The sequence below is a fragment of the Oncorhynchus kisutch genome, linkage group LG30, assembly GCF_002021735.2.
Source record: "Oncorhynchus kisutch isolate 150728-3 linkage group LG30, Okis_V2, whole genome shotgun sequence".
Lineage (NCBI taxonomy): Eukaryota > Metazoa > Chordata > Actinopteri > Salmoniformes > Salmonidae > Oncorhynchus > Oncorhynchus kisutch.
In genome coordinates this window covers 43,950,400-43,970,991 of record NC_034203.2, presented here as the reverse complement: position 1 = coordinate 43,970,991, position 20,592 = coordinate 43,950,400, and the positions used below count along the sequence as shown (strand labels likewise).

The 20,592-nt window shown below is 46.8% G+C and overlaps 1 protein-coding gene across 1 annotated transcript; it reads right to left on the bottom strand.

Annotated features, from left to right (window-relative positions):
• Positions 1-224: 224 nt before the first annotated feature.
• Positions 225-17,002, bottom strand: LOC109883926 (noelin-3-like). The gene is made up of 4 exons (XM_031809884.1): positions 16,847-17,002; positions 12,733-12,952; positions 2,503-2,609; positions 225-1,776 (listed from the first exon to the last, which is right to left on the bottom strand). The coding sequence occupies exons 1-4, from the start codon at positions 16,991-16,993 to the stop codon at positions 1,099-1,101; spliced, it is 1,152 nt and encodes a 383-aa protein (XP_031665744.1). The 5' UTR covers positions 16,994-17,002; the 3' UTR covers positions 225-1,098.
• Between the last annotated feature and the right edge of the window lie 3,590 nt (positions 17,003-20,592).

The window sequence follows — 20,592 nt, the reverse complement described above, 5'->3', positions numbered from 1 at the left end:
CTAGGCCCTCCGTGGAATGAGTTTGACACCCTGCTGTACAGTATTTTACAACAGTAATTATGATGCGCGTCACAATGGGAGAGAGTGAGATGGTTGAGTGAGACAGAGTTAGAGATGCTATCAGGATAACCTATTCCCTATATAGTGCTCTCTCAGATGGCACCCTATTCCCTATATAGTGCTCTCTCAGATGGCACCCTATTCCCTATATAGTGCTGTCTTAGATGGCACCCTATTCCCTATATAGTGCACTACTTTTGACCAGAGTTCTAGTGTGACATTTGGGATGAAAGCCATCGAGAGTTCTAGATGCTATGAGGACATTCAGAACACCTGTTATGGGCTCACAGAACAGACTGAATAAAAGCATACTCCTATTGATACTGTTGCTACGGATACAAAAGCTACAGAGGCATGATACCCAAGCCCACCCAATCAGAGGCATGTTACCCAAAACCACCCAATCAGGGTTGGGTTCAATTGGAATTGAAGTCAGTCAATTCAGGAAGTGTTTTAAATGTACAATTCCAAAACCTTTACACCTTTTCAGTTTATTGAGATATTATCAAAAGTAGATGCCTTTTTTTCAATTATTCAATAGGAATTTCAGTTTACTTCCTGAATTGACTGGCTTGAATTAAAATGGACTAACCCTACACCAAATCTCTCATGGTCTCAGACTTACAGGGTCCAGTGTAGAGCAGCTGAGAGTTTGTCATGCTTTTTGGAGGCCAAACTACTATTACAATACATTTGCATTCGACAGGAAGTGTGCTGAGACTTTATCCAGTTTTTCCAGAGTTTGCAGGCCAAAGTCTTCGATACCCTGGCCATCCAGGAAACTATCAATGTTAAGCCTTGCATTAGGAATTTGAAAAGAAAACAAGAGGGCCAAAGATGGATTGTCAAAAGAAGAGAGCAAAAAATAAAATGGAGAGACACAACAATAGAACTCCAACAATGACTGGCGGAACACCAGAACACCGGAACACCAGAACACCGGAACACCAGAATACCGGAACACCAGAACACCGGAACACCAGGAATGTTAGTCAGTGTTCCAGTGGGTTCCTCTGAGATCCTATCAGTTCTTCCTCCTCAGGAATCGTCCTCTGTCTTGATGATGTGGAACAACGTGATGTTGAACAGAACCTGGTGTCCGTTGTTCCAGCCGTACAGAGCCCGGTCCCTGGCGTTGTAGCCCAACATGGACATGTGGAAGTACTGGTTATGGAAGGGGATGTCTGTGTACTCATAGCTGGATGTCTTGGTGGAGTATGAGTAGTACACCTTAGCACCAGTCAGGTGAGAGTTAGTGATGTAGAGTGTTCCGCAGATCATAAAGGACTCCCCCGCGTTCCGTTTGGAATATTCCGTGTTCCATGTTCCGAGGATTTGTAGTGTCTCCGGGTTGAGCTGGCTGATGACGATGTTTCCGGCGTTCTGATTGGTGGCGTAGACGGCCCACAGGCCCAGCTCGTCGGCCATGAGGTCTATGTCGGAGAAGCCTCCCCAGGTGTAAGGGTAGACGTTGTGGAAGCCGGCGTTCTCCAGGGCTCTCTGGGTCACAACGCGCCCCGTCTCGAAACAGTAACACACCACGATGTTGCTCTGGACCTTATTGTAGTACAGAGAGCCGTTGTGCACCACGTGGTTGGTCCCGGCCCACTTGAACGGCAGGTTGTAGGTTCGAGACTCGACCCCGGAAACAAAGTCTGCTATGGACTTGTACTCTTTGACGATCTTGTTGTTGGTGTAGCTATCCATGTACCAGACCTGGGTTAGAACACAATACCATCATTAACAATTTAAAGGTTTAATTTAAAAACTTTTATCTACAGGTAGAAAAACATAGTAGAAGAGGTAGAACGTTGCCACAAACTCTTTGGTGTAAAATGCTTTTTTGGCTGTCTGAAATGCTTTTCTGGCTGTCTGAAATGCTTTTCTGGCTGTCTGAAATGCTTTTCTGGCTGTCTGAAATGCTTTTTTGGCTGTCTGAAATGCTTTTTTGGCTGTCTGAAATGCTTTTCTGGCTGTCTGAAATGCTTTTCTGGCTGTCTGAAATGCTTTTCTGGCTGTCTGAAATGCTTTTTTGTCTGTCTGAAATGCTTTTCTGGCTGTCTGAAATGCTTTTTTGGCTGTCCCTCATCCCTCCCTCCCTCCCCTCATCCCTCCCTCCCGTCCCTCATCCCTCCCTCCCTCCCTCCCTCCCTCCCTCCCTCCCTCCCTCCCTCCCTCCCTCCCTCCCTCCCTCCCTCCCTCCCTCCCTCCCTCCCTCCCTCCCTCCCTCCCTCCCTCCCTCCCTCCCCTCATCCCTCACTCCCCCTCCCTCTCCTCAACCCCCCCCCTCATCCCTCACTCCCCCTCCCTCTCCTCAACCCTCCCTCCTCCCCTCCCTCCCTCCCCTCATCCCTCACTCCCCCTCCCTCTCCTCAACCCCCCCCCTCATCCCTCACTCCCCCTCCCTCTCCTCAACCCTCCCTCCTCCCTCCCTCTCCTCACCCTATTGTTTGTAGGGGAGGCCTGTGGATCTGTCATCCAGGCTCCAAACCGTGTCCCAGAGGTCTTCACCGTCTCCGGTCCAGCGATCTTCATCAGTTTACCACAGGCTGTTTACGCACACAACACAATACACACACACACAACACAATACACACACACACACACACACACAACACACACACAACACGACACAACGCACACCACACCACACACACACCACACACACACAACACACACACAACACAACACACACACACACACACACAACACAACACACACACAACACAACACACAAAACACACACAACACACACACAAAACACACACAACACAACACACAACACACACACAACACACACACAACACACACACAACACACACACACACACAACACACACACACAACACAACACAACACACAACACAACACACAACACAACACACACACACACACACAACACAACACACACAACACGACACAACACACACACAACACACACACAACACACACAACACACACAACACGACAAAACACACACACAACACACAACACACACACACAACACAACACACACAACACAACACACACAACACACACACAACAAACACAACACACACACACACAACACACACACAGACACAACACACACACAACACACACAACACACACAACACAACACACACAACACAACACACACACAACACACACCCCACAGTACTCAGATAGATATATCCACCCCTGACTGTGTTAGCTCTTAACAGTTTATGAACTCTAACCAATGGAACGTTGGATTAGTAACCGCAAGGTTGCAAGTTCAAATCCCCGACCTGACAAGGTACAAATCTGTTGTTCTGCCCGGATCTGTTATTATGTTACTAGGACGGAGTCCCAAATGGTGGCAGGGTGGGTTAGAGCGTTGGATTAGTAACCGCAAGTTCAAATCCCCGACCTGACAAGGTACAAATCTGTAGTTCTGCCCGGATCTGTTATTATGTTACTAGGACGGAGTCCCAAATGGTGGCCTAGTGGTTAGAGCGTTGGATTAGTAACCGCAAGGTTGCAAGTTCAAATCCCCGACCTGACAAGGTACAAATCTGTTGTTCTGCCCGGATCTGTTATTATGTTACTAGGACGGAGTCCCAAATGGTGGCAGGGTGGCCTAGTGGTTAGAGCGTTGGATTAGTAACCACAAGGTTGCAAGTTCAAATCCCCGACCTGACAAGGTACAAATCTGTTGTTCCACCCGGATCTGTTATTATGTTACTAGGATGGAGTCCCAAATGGTGGCAGGGTGGCCTAGTGGTTAGAGCGTTGGATTAGTAACCGCAAGTTTGCAAGTTCAAATCCCCGACCTGACAAGGTACAAATCTGTTGTTCTGCCCGGATCTGTTATTATGTTACTAAGGGGAGGAGTCATAAATGCTAGGGGCGTAAGTGATAACCACACATTCCTCACTGGGCTTAAGGATTAGGGTATAAATGCTGGATTTTTTTTTTTGTTGGCATCTTTTGGCTCGCTAGAAGAACCTGTTACCTGAAGAAGAAGAAAGCTGTATATTTTTAGCGTAACACACATGTTGATATTTGCTACATTTATATTGCCATTATCAAGTGTTAAAGTAAAGTTCTAGAAGGAATCCTCAAGGCTACCTTATTGATTAGAGTCTTTAAGGAGACGTTAGAGTTTCATCAACAACTGAAGGACTGATCATCCTGAGGGGGGGAGACAACAAAAAATGCCTAATAGTTGTAGAGGTACGAGACTGTATCTTCTCGTAAATGCGGTACTTCTCTTATCTATTGTCATAGATAAAAAATTGCATTGGTAGTCTAATGGGGAGTTAGAAAAGGATGCTGGAGGTATCTTATTGGTGATTTATTGGCTTGTCATACAACCGGTGGGTCTAACTCTGAATGCTGATTGGTTAAAAGATGTTCATAATTGCTTTAAAAACCTTTTTTTTGCCGTTTCTGGGATTTGGAATAAACCTGATTTATTGTTCTGAAACCCCGTGTCATCAAAGAGTCATACAAGTTCGTGCCGTTTTACTCCAGGTTCCTGAATTGATTTGATTGATTGAGGATTTAGACCATCTGGTTAATATATCGATTGGGATCAGGAGTAATGAAACCTGAGACTAGATTATAGTTACTAAGTGTATCGATCACGAGGAGGGGTGATTCTGGGTAGAGCCAAACAGGAAAAAAATGTACCCTTATAGTGTCTATGGCTCTGGACTAGACAACTGGGACAGTGCCGTATGGAACTAGAGTGGGGGAGCATAGACACTAGGCTATGAGGATAACCCATTTCTGAAAAATGCCCTCATCGCGGAGGTTGAGATGAAGTCCCTAGCTGACGCAGTCCCTAACTGATGCAGTCCCTAGCTGATGCAGTCCCTAACTGATGCAGTCCTTAACTGATGCAGTCCCTAACTGATGCAGTCCCTAGCTGACGCAGTCCCTAACTGATGCAGTCCCTAGCTGACGCAGTCCCTAACTGATGCAGTCCCTAGCTGATGGAGTCCCTAACTGATGCAGTCCCTAGCGGATGCAGACCCTAGCTGATGCAGTCCCTAACTGATACAGTCCCTAGCTGATGCAGTCCCTAGCTGACGTAGTCCCTAACTGACGCAGTCCCTAGCTGATGCAGTCCCTAGCTAATGCAGTCCCTAGCGGATTCAGTCCCTAGCTGATTACAGTCCCTAGCAGATGCAGTCTCTAGCTGATTACAGTCCTTAGCTGATGCAGTCCCTAGCTGATGCAGTCCCTAGCTGACGCAGTCCCTAGCTGACGCAGTCCCTAGCTGATGCAGTCCCTAGCAGATGCAGTCCCTAGCTGACGCAGTCCCTAGCAGATGCAGTCCCTAGCTGACGCAGTCCCTAGCAGATGCAGTCCCTAGCTGATGCAGTCCCTAGCTGACGCAGTCCCTAGCTGATGCAGTCCCTAGCTGACGCAGTCCCAAGCAGATGCAGTCCCTAGCTGATGCAGTCCCTAGCAGATGCAGTCCCTAACTGATGCAGTCCCTAGCTGACACAGTCCCTAACTGATGCAGTCCCTAGCTGACGCAGTCCCTAACTGATGCAGTCCCTAGCTGATGGAGTCCCTAACTGATACAGTCCCTAGCTGATGCAGTCCCTAGCTGACGTAGTCCCTAACTGACGCAGTCCCTAGCTGATGCAGTCCCTAGCTAATGCAGTCCCTAGCGGATTCAGTCCCTAGCTGATTACAGTCCCTAGCAGATGCAGTCTCTAGCTGATTACAGTCCTTAACTGATGCAGTCCCTAGCTGATGCAGTCCCTAGCTGACGCAGTCCCTAGCTGATGCAGTCCCTAGCTGACGCAGTCCCTAGCTGATGCAGTCCCTAGCAGATGCAGTCCCTAGCTGACGCAGTCCCTAGCAGATGCAGTCCCTAGCTGACGCAGTCCCTAGCAGATGCAGTCCCTAGCTGATGCAGTCCCTAGCTGACGCAGTCCCTAGCTGATGCAGTCCCTAGCTGACGCAGTCCCAAGCAGATGCAGTCCCTAGCTGATGCAGTCCCTAGCAGATGCAGTCCCTAACTGATGCAGTCCCTAGCTGACACAGTCCCTAACTGATGCAGTCCCTAGCTGACGCAGTCCCTAACTGATGCAGTCCCTAGCTGATGGAGTCCCTAACTGATGCAGTCCCTAGCGGATGCAGACCCTAGCTGAGGCAGTCCCTAACTGATACAGTCCCTAGCTGATGCAGTCCCTAGCTGACGTAGTCCCTAACTGACGCAGTCCCTAGCTGATGCAGTCCCTAGCTAATGCAGTCCCTAGCGGATTCAGTCCCTAGCTGATTACAGTCCCTAGCAGATGCAGTCTCTAGCTGATTACAGTCCTTAACTGATGCAGTCCCTAGCTGATGCAGTCCCTAGCTGACGCAGTCCCTAGCTGATGCAGTCCCTAGCTGACGCAGTCCCTAGCTGATGCAGTCCCTAGCAGATGCAGTCCCTAGCTGACGCAGTCCCTAGCAGATGCAGTCCCTAGCTGACGCAGTCCCTAGCAGATGCAGTCCCTAGCTGAAGCAGTCCCTAGCAGATGCAGTCCCTAGCGGATGCAGTCCCTAGCTGACACAGTCCCTAGCTGATGCAGTCCCTAGCAGATGCAGTCCCTAGCTGATACAGTCTCTAGCTGATGTAGTCCCTAGCTGATGCAGTCCCTAGCTGATACAGTCTCTAGCTGATGTAGTCCCTAGCTGATGCAGTCCCTAGCTGATGCAGTCCCTAGCTGTAAACTAACTCGGTGGTGTGGTTGTGCGGTATCTATCAGGCCCAGAGAACTAGGAGCAACGAACAACTGACTGTTGCCGGGCAGGCCCAGAGAACTAGGAGCGAGGGACAACCGACTGTTGCTAGGTTAGATCCGACGTTGTGTTCCTGGGGGTTCTTTGGAAGTGGTATTTTATTGTGACACTACATTAGACCAGAGGCTTATGGGCCCTCGTTGCTCTGTATAGGGGACTAGGGTGTCATTTGCGATGCATTCTAGGACACACAGTTCCATCTCACTGATGAGTTTATACGATACACTATACGATACACTAGAATAGGTCACAAACTTATCAATGATAGTTTCCTTGCTACATTTCCAGTAACAGGTAAGACTCTGCTTAGTTTAGGATTATAAAACTAGAAAACCTTAAATAAAAGGGACAGTCACAGTCCCCACTGGCCCCACAGACCTCCAAATGTACAGTTGAAGTCAAAAGTTCACATACACTTAGGTTGAAGTCATTAAAACTATTTTTTCAACCACTCCACAAATGTATTGTTAACAAACTATAGTTTTGGCAAGTCGGTTAGGACATCTACTTTGTGCATGACACAAGTCATTATTCCAAGAATTGTTTACCGATTATTTCACTTGTAATTCACTGTATCACAATTCCAGTGCGTCAGAAGTTTACATACACTAAGTTGACTGTGCCTTTAAACAGCTTGGAAAATTCCAGAAAATTATGTCATGGCTTCTGATAGACTAACTGACATCATGGATGTATTTCAAGGCCTACCTGCAAACTCAGTGCCTCTTTGCTTGACATGGGAAAATCTAAATAAATCAGCCAAGACCTCAGAAAAAAATCTGTAGACCTCCACAAGTCTGGTTCATCCTTGGGAGCCATTTCCAAATGCCTGAAGGTACCATGTTCATCTGTACAAACAATAGTACGCAAGTATAAACACCATGGGACCACGCAGCCGTCATACCGCTCAGGAAGGAGACGCGTTCTGTCTCCTAGAGATGAACGTACTTTGGTGCGAAAAGTGCAAAACAATCCCAGAACAACAGCAAAGGACCTTGTGAAGATGCTGGAGGAAACAGGTACAAAAGTATCTACATCCACAGTAAAACAAGTCCTATATCGACATAACCTGAAAGGCCGCTCAGCAAGGAAGAAGCCACTGCTCCAAAACCACCATAAAAAAGCCAGACTACGGTTTGCAACTGCACATGGGGACAAAGATCGTACTTTTTGGAGAAATGTCCTCTGGTCTGATGAAACAAAAATAGAACTGTTTGGCCATAATGACCATCATTATGTTTGGAAGAAATAGGGGAAGCTTGCAAGCTGAAGAACACCATCCCAACCGTGAAGCACGGGGGTGGCAGCATCATGTTGGGGGGGGGGGGTGCTTTGCTGCAGGAGGGTCTTGTGCACTTCACAAAATAGATGGCGTCATGAGGATGGAAAATTATGTGGATGTATTGAAGCAACATCTCAAGACATCAGTCAGGAAGTTAAAGCTGGGTCACAAATGTGTCTTCCAAATGGACAATAACCCCAAGCAAACTTCCAAAGTTGTGGCAACAAAGTCAAGGTATTGGAGTGGACATCACAAAGACCTGACCTCAATCCTATAGAACATGTGTGGGCAGAACTGAAAAAGCGTGTGCGAGAAAGGAGGCCTACAAACCTGACTCAGTTACACCAGCTCTGTCGGGAGGAATGGGCCAAAATTCACCCAAGGTTGTGTAAGGCTACCCGAAACGTTTGACCCAAGTTAAACAATTTAAAGGCAATGCTACCAAATACTAATTAAGTGTATGTAATTTCTGACACACTGGGAATGTGATGAAAGAAATAAAAGCTGAAATAAATCATTCTCTCTACTATTATTCTGACATTTCATATTCTCAAAATAATGTGGTGATCCTAACTGACCTAAAACAGGGAATTTTTCCATGGATTAAATGTCAGGAAATGTGAAAATGTATTTGGCTAAGGTGTATGTAAACTTCCGACTTCAACTGTATTCTATATTTATTTACAATACATTTAAACCTTACTTTTACACTTTTCGTGTACTATGTCTGGGAAGGACGCATGTATCTTTGTAGTGACTGGGTGTATTGATACACCATGATAATTAATATCTTCACAAGGCTCAATGGGATATTTTACTCATCTACCAATAGGTGCCCTTCTTTGTGAGGCATTGGAAAACCTCCCAGGTTTTTGTAGTTGAATCTGTGTTTAAATTCACTGCTCGACTGATGAACCTTACAGATAATTGTATGTGTGGGGTACAGAGATGAGGGACCTTACAGTATGTGTGGGGTACAGAGATGAGGGACCTTACAGTATGTGTGGGGTACAGAGATGAGGGACCTTACAGTATGTGTGGGGTACAGAGATAAGGGACCTTACAGATAATTGTATGTGTGGGGTACAGAGATGAGGGACCTTACAGTATGTGTGGGGTACAGAGATGAGGGACCTTACAGTATGTGTGGGGTACAGAGATAAGGGACCTTACAATATGTGTGGGGTACAGAGATGAGGGACCTTACAATATGTGTGGGGTACAGAGATGAGGGACCTTACAGATAATTGTATGTGTGGAGTACAGAGATGAGGGACCTTACAGTATGTGTGGGGAAGAGAGATGAAGGACCTTACAGTATGTGTGGGGTACAGAGATGAGGGACCTTACAGTATGTGTGGGGTACAGAGATGAGGGACTTTACAGTATGTGTGGGGTACAGAGATGAGGGACCTTACAGTATGTGTGGGGTACAGAGATGAGGGACCTTACAGTATGTGTGGGGAAGAGAGATGAAGGACCTTACAGTATGTGTGGGGTACAGAGATGAGGGACCTTACAGTATGTGTGGGGAAGAGAGATGAAGGACCTTACAGTATGTGTGGGGTACAGAGATGAGGGACCTTACAGTATGTGTGGGGTACAGAGATGAGGGACCTTACAGTATGTGTGGGGTACAGAGATGAGGGACCTTACAGTATGTGTTGGGTACAGATATCAAACATCATGTTTAAACACTATTATTGCACACAGAATGAGTTCAGGAAACGTGTGTGACTTGTTCATGAAATGAAATGACTCCTGAACTTATTTAGACTTGCCAAAGCAAAGGGGTTGAATACTTATTGACTGAAGACATTTCAGCTTTTCATTTTAGAATCAATTAGTAAACATTTCAACAAACACAATTTCACTTTGACATTATGGAGTATTGTGTGTATGGAGTATTGTGTGTATGGAGTATTGTGTGTATGGAGTATTGTGTGTATGGAGTATTGTGTGTATGGAGTATTGTGTGTATGGAGTATTGTGTGTATGGAGTATTGTGTGTATGGAGTATTGTGTGTATGGAGTATTGTGTGTATGGAGTATTGTGTGTAGGCCAGTAACAAATATATATATATACTGTATATATATATATTTAAATCATTGTTAAATTCAGGCTGTAACAACAAAATGTGGGAAAAGTCAAAGGGTGTGAACATGTTCTGAATGCCACTGTATGTACTGGTATATGTCTATAATACTGTATATGTCTATGGTATGTACTGGTATATGTCTATAATACTGTATATGTCTATGGTATGTACTGGTATATGTCTATAATACTGTATATTTCTATGGTATGTACTGGTATATGTCTATAATACTGTCTATGTCTATGGTATGTACTGGTATATGTCTATAATACTGTCTATGTCTATGGTATGTACTGGTATATGTCTATAATACTGTCTATGTCTATGGTATGTACTGGTATATGTCTATAATACTGTCTATGTCTATGGTATGTACTGGTATATGTCTATAATACTGTCTATGTCTATGGTATGTACTGGTATATGTCTATAATACTGTCTATGTCTATGGTATGTACTGGTATATGTCTATAATACTGTCTATGTCTATGGTATGTACTGGTATATGTCTATAATACTGTCTATGTCTATGGTATGTACTGGTATATGTCTATAATACTGTCTATGTCTATGGTATGTACTGGTATATGTCTATAATACTGTATATTTCTATGGTATGTACTGGTATATGTCTATAATACTGTCTATGTCTATGGTATGTACTGGTATATGTCTATAATACTGTCTATGTCTATGGTATGTACTGGTATATGTCTATAATACTGTCTATGTCTATGGTATGTACTGGTATATGTCTATAATACTGTCTATGTCTATGGTATGTACTGGTATATGTCTATAATACTGTCTATGTCTATGGTATGTACTGGTATATGTCTATAATACTGTCTATGTCTATGGTATGTACTGGTATATGTCTATAATACTGTCTATGTCTATGGTATGTACTGGTATATGTCTATAATACTGTCTATGTCTATGGTATGTACTGGTATATGTCTATAATACTGTCTATGTCTATGGTATGTACTGGTATATGTCTATAATACTGTCTATGTCTATGGTATGTACTGGTATATGTCTATAATACTGTATATTTCTATGGTATGTACTGGTATATGTCTATAATACTGTCTATGTCTATGGTATGTACTGGTATATGTCTATAATACTGTATATTTCTATGGTATGTACTGGTATATGTCTATAATACTGTCTATGTCTATGGTATGTACTGGTATATGTCTATAATACTGTATATTTCTATGGTATGTACTGGTATATGTCTATAATACTGTATATTTCTATGGTATGTACTGGTATATGTCTATAATACTGTCTATGTCTATGGTATGTACTGGTATATGTCTATAATACTGTATATTTCTATGGTATGTACTGGTATATGTCTATAATACTGTATATTTCTATAACTGTATATTTGTATAATACTGTATATGTCTATAATACTGTATATTTGTATAATACTGTATATGTCTATAATACTGTATATTTGTATAATACTGTATATTTCTATAAATACTGTATATTTGTATAATACTGTATATTTGTATAATACTGTATATTTGTATAATACTGTATATTCATATGGTATGTACTGGTATATGTCTATAATACTGTATATTTGTATAATACTGTATATTTGTATAATACTGTATATTCATATGGTATGTACTGGTATATGTCTATAATACTGTATATTTGTATAATACTGTATATTTGTATAATACTGTATATTTGTATAGTACTGTATATTCATATGGTTATGGGTACAAGGGTGCATGTCTGTGTGTAATTCCCTGAGTTTGCTCCTCTCCGGTTCCTGCCTGTGTGTATATACAGTATGTACCACAACCCCATGGACATTGACTTGGGTTCCTGCCTGTGTGTATATACAGTATGTACATAGTACCACAACCCCATGGACATGGACTTGGGTTCCTGCCTGTGTGTATATACAGTATGTACATAGTACCACAACCCCATGGACATGGACTTGGGTTCCTGCCTGTGTGTATATCCAGTATGTACATAGTACCACAACCCCATGGACATGGACTTGGGTTCCTGCCTGTGTGTATATACAGTATGTACATAGTACCACAACCCCATGGACATGGACTTGGGTTCCTGCCTGTGTGTATATCCAGTATGTACATAGTACCACAACCCCATGGACATGGACTTGGGTTCCTGCCTGTGTGTATATACAGTATGTACATAGTACCACAACCCCATGGACATGGACTTGGGTTCCTGCCTGTGTGTATATACAGTATGTACATAGTACCACAACCCCATGGACATGGACTTGGGTTCTTGGCCTCGTTATTTTTTACATGTTTTATTGTGTTATTATTATTTCCTTTTTTTAAATTGACAAATGTTTCTTACTTTTTAGCATCGTTGGGAAATGGCTCCCCAGTAAGCGTTTAGCGGTAAAGTAATGTCTACACCTGTTGTAATTTGGCGCATGTGACAAATAACATTTGATTCGATTTGTGTGTGTGTGTGTGCCTAAATGCATCTGTATGTGACTCACTGAGTCTGCTCCTGCAGTTGCGTAGCCTGCCCTCCAGACTCAGGACCCTCTGTTGTAGTTCCTCAGAGTCGTAGGCTCCTATCTCCTCCTGGATGGCTGTGAGCACCATAGACAGGTTCCTGATCTCCTGTTTAAACTGGACGATGAGCTGGGCATCTGTCTTGTACTGTTCCAACACTGGGATCAGAGGCTGTAGGGTCTCCATCTTACCCTTCAACTCCTGGAGGAGAGGAGGATACACAGGGTTTAGTTTGATTCAGTTCAGTTCGATTTGGTTCGATTTAATGACATGTTTGTTAAAAAGACGTTATAATAAGGTCACGTTCTTCCTAAAGATGTTATAATAGGTCACGTTCTTCCTAAAGACGTTATAATAAGGTCACGTTCTTCCTAAAGATGTTATAATAAGGTAGCCTGGAGTCAGGTAGCCTCATTGGGACAGTAACCGTGTCACACCCTGATCTGTTTCACCTGTCTTTGTGATTGTCTCCACCCCCCTCCAGGTGTCGCCCATCTTCCCCATGGTCACCTGTGTTCTCTGTTTGTATGTTGCCAGTTTGTTTTGTTCGTAGACCCTACCAGCGTTTGTTTCCCTGCTCCTGCCTGCCCTGACCCTGACCCTGAGACTGACCCTGACCCTGAGACTGCCTGCCATTCTGTACCTTTACACCCTGTCTGGATTATTGACCCCTGCCCTGACCCTGAGACTGACCCTGACCCTGAGACTGCCTGTCGTTCTGGACCCTTACACCCTGTCTGGATCATTGACCCCTGCCTGCCCTGACCCTGACCCTGAGACTGAGACTGCCTGCCATTCTGTACCTTACCCCACCTGTCTGGATCATTGACCCCTGCCTGCCCTGACCCTGACCCTGAGACTGAGACTGCCTGCCATTCTGTACCTTACCCCACCTGTCTGGATCATTGACCCCTGCCTGCCCTGACCCTGACCCTGAGACTGAGACTGCCTGCCATTCTGTACCTTACCCCACCTGTCTGGATCATTGACCCCTGCCTGCCCTGACCCTGACCCTGAGACTGAGACTGCCTGCCATTCTGTACCTTACCCCACCTGTCTGGATCATTGACCCCTGCCTGCCCTGACCCTGACCCTGAGACTGAGACTGCCTGCCATTCTGTACCTTACCCCACCTGTCTGGATCATTGACCCCTGCCTGCCCTGACCCTGACCCTGAGACTGAGACTGCCTGCCATTCTGTACCTTACCCCACCTGTCTGGATCATTGACCCCTGCCTGCCCTGACCCTGACCCTGAGACTGAGACTGCCTGCCATTCTGTACCTTACCCCACCTGTCTGGATCATTGACCCCTGCCTGCCCTGACCCTGAGACTGAGACTGCCTGCCATTCTGTACCTTACCCCACCTGTCTGGATCATTGACCCCTGCCTGCCCTGACCCTGAGACTGAGACTGCCTGCCATTCTGTACCTTACCCCACCTGTCTGGACCATTGACCCCTGCCTGCCCTGACCCTGAGACTGAGACTGCCTGCCATTCTGTACCTTACCCCACCTGTCTGGATCATTGACCCCTGCCTGCCCTGACCCTGACCCTGACCCTGAGACTGAGACTGCCTGCCATTCTGTATCTTACCCCACCTGTCTGGATCATTGACCCCTGCCTGCCCTGACCCTGACCCTGAGACTGAGACTGCCTGCCATTCTGTACCTTACCCCACCTGTCTGGATCATTGACCCCTGCCTGCCCTGACCCTGACCCTGAGACTGAGACTGCCTGCCATTCTGTACCTTACCCCACCTGTCTGGATCATTGACCCATGCCTGCCCTGACCCTGACCCTGAGACTGAGACTGCCTGCCATTCTGTACCTTACCCCACCTGTCTGGATCATTGACCCCTGCCTGCCCTGACCCTGAGACTGAGACTGCCTGCCATTCTGTACCTTACCCCACCTGTCTGGATCATTGACCCCTGCCTGCCCTGACCCTGACCCTGAGACTGCCTGCCATTCTGTACCTTACCCCACCTGTCTGGATCATTGACCCCTGCCTGCCCTGACCCTGAGACTGAGACTGCCTGCCATTCTGTACCTTACCCCACCTGTCTGGATCATTGACCCCTGCCTGCCCTGACCCTGACCCTGAGACTGAGACTGCCTGCCATTCTGTACCTTACCCCACCTGTCTGGATCATTGACCCCTGCCTGCCCTGACCCTGAGACTGAGACTGCCTGCCATTCTGTACCTTACCCCACCTGTCTGGATCATTGACCCCTGCCTGCCCTGACCCCGAGACTGAGACTGCCTGCCATTCTGTACCTTACCCCACCTGTCTGGATCATTGACCCCTGTCTGCCCTGACCCTGACCCTGAGACTGAGACTGCCTGCCATTCTGTACCTTACCCCACCTGTCTGGATCATTGACCCCTGCCTGCCCTGACCCTGACCCTGAGACTGATACTGCCTGCCATTCCTGACCTTACCCCACCTGTCTGGATCATTGACCCCTGCCTGCCCTGACCCTGACCCTGAGACTGAGACTGCCTGCCATTCTGTACCTTACCCCACCTGTCTGGATCATTGACCCCTGCCTGCCCTGACCCTGAGACTGAGACTGCCTGCCATTCTGTACCTTACCCCACCTGTCTGGATCATTGACCCCTGCCTGCCCTGACCCTGACCCTGACCCTGAGACTGCCTGCCATTCTGTACCTTACCCCACCTGTCTGGATCATTGACCCCTGCCTGCCCTGACCCTGACCCTGAGACTGCCTGCCATTCTGAACCTTACCCCACCTGTCTGGATCATTGACCCCTGCCTGCCCTGACCCTGACCCTGAGACTGAGACTGCCTGCCATTCTCTACCTTACCCCACCTGTCTGGATCATTGACCCCTGCCTGCCCTGACCCTGACCCTGAGACTGAGACTGCCTGCCATTCTCTACCTTACCCCACCTGTCTGGACCATTGACCCCTGCCTGCCCTGACCCTGACCCTGAGACTGAGACTGCCTGCCATTCCTGACCTTACCCCACCTGTCTGGATCATTGACCCGTGCCTGCCCTGACCCTGACCCTGACCCTGAGACTGCCTGCCATTCTGTACCTTACCCCACCTGTCTGGATCATTGACCCCTGCCTGCCCTGACCCTGACCCTGAGACTGAGACTGCCTGCCATTCTGTACCTTACCCCACCTGTCTGGATCATTGACCCCTGCCTGCCCTGACCCTGACCCTGAGACTGAGACTGCCTGCCATTCTGTACCTTACCCCACCTGTCTGGATCATTGACCCCTGCCTGCCCTGACCCTGAGACTGAGACTGCCTGCCATTCTGTACCTTACCCCACCTGTCTGGATCATTGACCCCTGCCTGCCCTGACCCTGACCCTGAGACTGAGACTGCCTGCCATTCTGTACCTTACCCCACCTGTCTGGATCATTGACCCCTGCCTGCCCTGACCCTGACCCTGAGACTGAGACTGCCTGCCATTCTGTACCTTACCCCACCTGTCTGGATCATTGACCCCTGCCTGCCCTGACCCTGAGACTGAGACTGCCTGCCATTCTGTACCTTACCCCACCTGTCTGGATCATTGACCCCTGCCTGCCCTGACCCTGAGACTGAGACTGCCTGCCATTCTGTACCTTACCCCACCTGTCTGGATCATTGACCCCTGCCTGCCCTGACCCTGACCCTGAGACTGAGACTGCCTGCCATTCTGTACCTTACCCCACCTGTCTGGATCATTGACCCCTGCCTGCCCTGACCCTGACCCTGAGACTGAGACTGCCTGCCATTCTGTACCTTACCCCACCTGTCTGGATCATTGACCCCTGCCTGCCCTGACCTGTCGTTTTCCTGCCCCTGTTTAAGGAATAAACGTTTGTTTCTTCAACACTGTCTGCATCTGGGTCGTACCTAAAATGTGATAAACCTGACTAGGTGAAAAATCTGTCTGTGTCCCCGAGCAAGGCGCTTAACCCTAATTGTTTGTGTAAGTCGTTCTGGATAAGAGTGTCTGCTAAATTCCTATAATGTAATGCTCTGGTGAAAGACGTTATGTCATGTTCTGCTTAAAGGGAGGTCAGAACCACATAACAACCAGAAACAAATCTGTATTTTTCACACCTGGAAGTTTCTGTTGACCTGTGTCTTCCCGTCGGCCTCTACCTGTCTGAACTTTGACCTTAGCCCTTTGAACTGGCCCTCCATCCTCATGATGTACTGGAAGTCTCTCTGAGTCCGCAGGTTCAGTACCTCAATGGACTGGGACATGTTCTGGACCTACGGGACAAGAATGGAAGACCATGGTTAGTCGGCACCATAGGAGAGGAAGAAGATCATGATTATTCTGTCCCCCCCCCCCCCCCCACACCAGATGAAGCACCACTGTTAACTTTTTCCTTTTTCCATTAAGGGAACACTATTTATAATGGGGGTTACATGGAGAAAATCAGACCTCTCTGAAATAAGAAATGGATGGCCATACCTTCAGCTAAATACATTTGACCTAAACTCTCCTTGAACACTTAAAAACAAACAGTGAGCCCCTCCTATACCCCAAATAAAAAGAGTAAAACAAACAGTGAGCCCCTCCTATACCCAAATAAAGAGTAAAACAGACAGTGAGCCCCTCCTATACCCAAATAAAGAGTAAACAAACAGTGAGACCCTCCTATACACAAATAAAGAGTAAAACAGACAGTGAGCCCCTCCTATACCCAAATAAAGAGTAAACAAACAGTGAGCCCCTCCTATACCCAAATAAAGAGTAAAACAGACAGTGAGCCCCTCCTATACCCAAATAAAAAGAGTAAAACAAACAGTGAGCCCCTCCTATACCCAAATAAAGAGTAAAACAGACAGTGAGCCCCTCCTATACCCAAATAAAGAGTAAAACAGACAGTGAGCCCCTCCTATACCCAAATAAAGAGTAAAACAGACAGTGAGCCCCTCCTATACCCAAATAAAGAGTAAAACAGACAGTGAGCCCCTCCTATACCCAAATAAAGAGTAAAACAGACAGTGAGCCCCTCCTATACCCAAATAAAGAGTAAAACAGACAGTGAGCCCCTCCTATACCCAAATAAAGAGTAAACAAACAGTGAGCCCCTCCTATACCCAAATAAAGAGTAAAACAGACAGTGAGCCCCTCCTATACCCAAATAAAGAGTAAACAAACAGTGAGACCCTCCTATACACAAATAAAGAGTAAAACAGACAGTGAGCCCCTCCTATACCCAAATAAAGAGTAAACAAACAGTGAGCCCCTCCTATACCCAAATAAAGAGTAAAACAGACAGTGAGCCCCTCCTATACCCAAATAAAGAGTAAAACAAACAGTGAGCCCCTCCTATACCCCAAATTAAAGAGTAAAACAGACAGTGAGCCCCTCCTATACCCCAAATAAAAAGAGTAAAACAAACAGTGAGCCCCTCCTATACCCAAATAAAGAGTAAAACAGACAGTGAGCCCCTCCTATACCCAAATAAAAAGAGTAAAACAGACTGCATAGAGGATAATGTCTACCGTTCCACTTCTTGGACAGAGCAGAGCCTTAGATATGTCGTTTTAGAAACTGTTGTTCGTCCCGTACTCATTGCATGGCATTTTTTTTTATAGCGCATAGGGCTGCGGGCCAGAAGGTTCTGGGTTCGCAGACCACCGTGGACAAAAGTAGGGGTGGAAATATCTACTTTGTAGTAAAAACATTGCATGAATCTATCATCGTATTTGCATTTCCTAGAAAAAATTGTATTTTATAATTTCATGCAATTCTATTGGATTTTAGCGGGAATATTGTTTTTATTCCTCACAAATGAATGAAATTACAGGATAAGAATGGACAGAGAGATAGGAGGCCTATGAGTTAATCTTATCATATTTCTCCAATGCCAAATCGGGGTGTCTTGTTTGCAACGAAACTGTCCCGGTTTACAAATAATTAAATCTGAGACGTCATTAGGAACGTGAGCATGGTACCTTCAAAAATTAGGTCTACCTTTCAACCCCAGACAGAGTAGAACCTACCTTTCCACCCCAGACAGAGTAGGGTCTACCTTTCTACCCTAGACAGAGTAGGGCTACCTTTCCACCCCAGACAGAGTAGGGCCTACCTTTTCACCAAGAACAGAGTAGGAGATACCTTTTCACCCCAGACAGAGTAGGACCTACCTTTCCACCCCAGACAGAGTAGGGTCTACCTTTCTACCCTAGACAGAGTAGGGCCTACCTTTCCACCCTAGACAGAGTAGGGCCTACCTTTTCACCAAGAACAGAGTAGGAGCTACCTTTTCACCCCAGACAGAGTAGGGCCTACCTTTCCACCCTAGACAGAGTAGGGCCTACCTTTTCACCAAGAACAGAGTAGGGTCTACCTTTCCACCCCAGACAGAGTAGGGCTACCTTTCCACCCCAGCCACAGTAGGGCCTACCTTTCCACCCTAGACAGAGTAGGGCTACCTTTCCACCCCAGCCACAGTAGGGCCTACCTTTCCACCCTAGACAGAGTAGGGCCTACCTTTCCACCCTAGACAGAGTAGGGCCTACCTTTTCACCAAGAACAGAGTAGGAGCTACCTTTTCACCCCAGACAGAGTAGGGCCTACCTTTCCACCCTAGACAGAGTAGGGCCTACCTTTTCACCAAGAACAGAGTAGGACCTACCTTTTCACCCTAGACAGAGTAGGTCTACCTTTCCACCCACCTACCTTTCCACCCCAGACAGAGTAGGCCTACCTTTCCACCCCAAACAGAGTAGGGTCTACCTTTCCACCCCAGACAGAGTAGGGCCTACCTTTCCACCCCAGACAGAGTAGGGCCTACCTTTCCACCCCAGACAGAGTAGGGTCTACCTTTCCACCCCAGACAGAGTAGGACCTACCTTTTCACCAAGAACAGAGTAGGGACTACCTTTCCACCCCAGACAGAGTAGACCTACCTTTCCACCCCAGACAGAGTAGGGTCTACCTTTCCACCCCAGAGAGAGTAGGGCCTACCTTTCCACCCCAGACAGAGTAGGCCTACCTTTCCACCCCAAACAGAGTAGGGTCTACCTTTCCACCCCAGACAGAGTAGGGCCTACCTTTCCACCCCAGACAGAGTAGGGCCTACCTTTCCACCCCAGACAGAGTAGGGTCTACCTTTCCACCCCAGACAGAGTAGGACCTACCTTTTCACCAAGAACAGAGTAGGGACTACCTTTCCACCCCAGACAGAGTAGACCTACCTTTCCACCCCAGACAGAGTAGGGTCTACCTTTCCACCCCAGAGAGAGTAGGGCCTACCTTTCCACCCCAGACAGAGTAGGACCTACCTTTTCACCAAGAACAGAGTAGGACCTACCTTTCCACCCCAGACAGAGTAGGACCTACCTTTTCACCAAGAACAGAGTAGGACCTACCTTTCCACCCCAGACAGAGTAGGTCCTACCTTTTCACCCTGGACAGAGTAGGGCTACCTTTTCACCAAGAACAGAGTAGGTCTACCTTTTCACCCTAGACAGAGTAGGGCCTACCTTTCCACCCCAGACAGAGTAGGGCTACCTTTTCACCAAGAACAGAGTAGGTCTACCTTTTCACCCTAGACAGAGTAGGGCCTACCTTTCCACCCCAGACAGAGTAGGGCTACCTTTTCACCCTAGACCGAGTAGGGCCTACCTTTCCATCCCAGACAGAGTAGGGCCTACCTTTTCACCCTAGACCGAGTAGGGCCTACCTTTCCATCCCAGACAGAGTAGGCCTACCTTTTCACCCTAGACAGAGTAGGGCCTACCTTTCCACCCTAGACAGAGTAGGGCCTACCTTTCCATCCCAGACAGAGTAGGCCTACCGACGTAGAAACATGTAAGATTTAACTGCTGGCTACTCTTCTTCT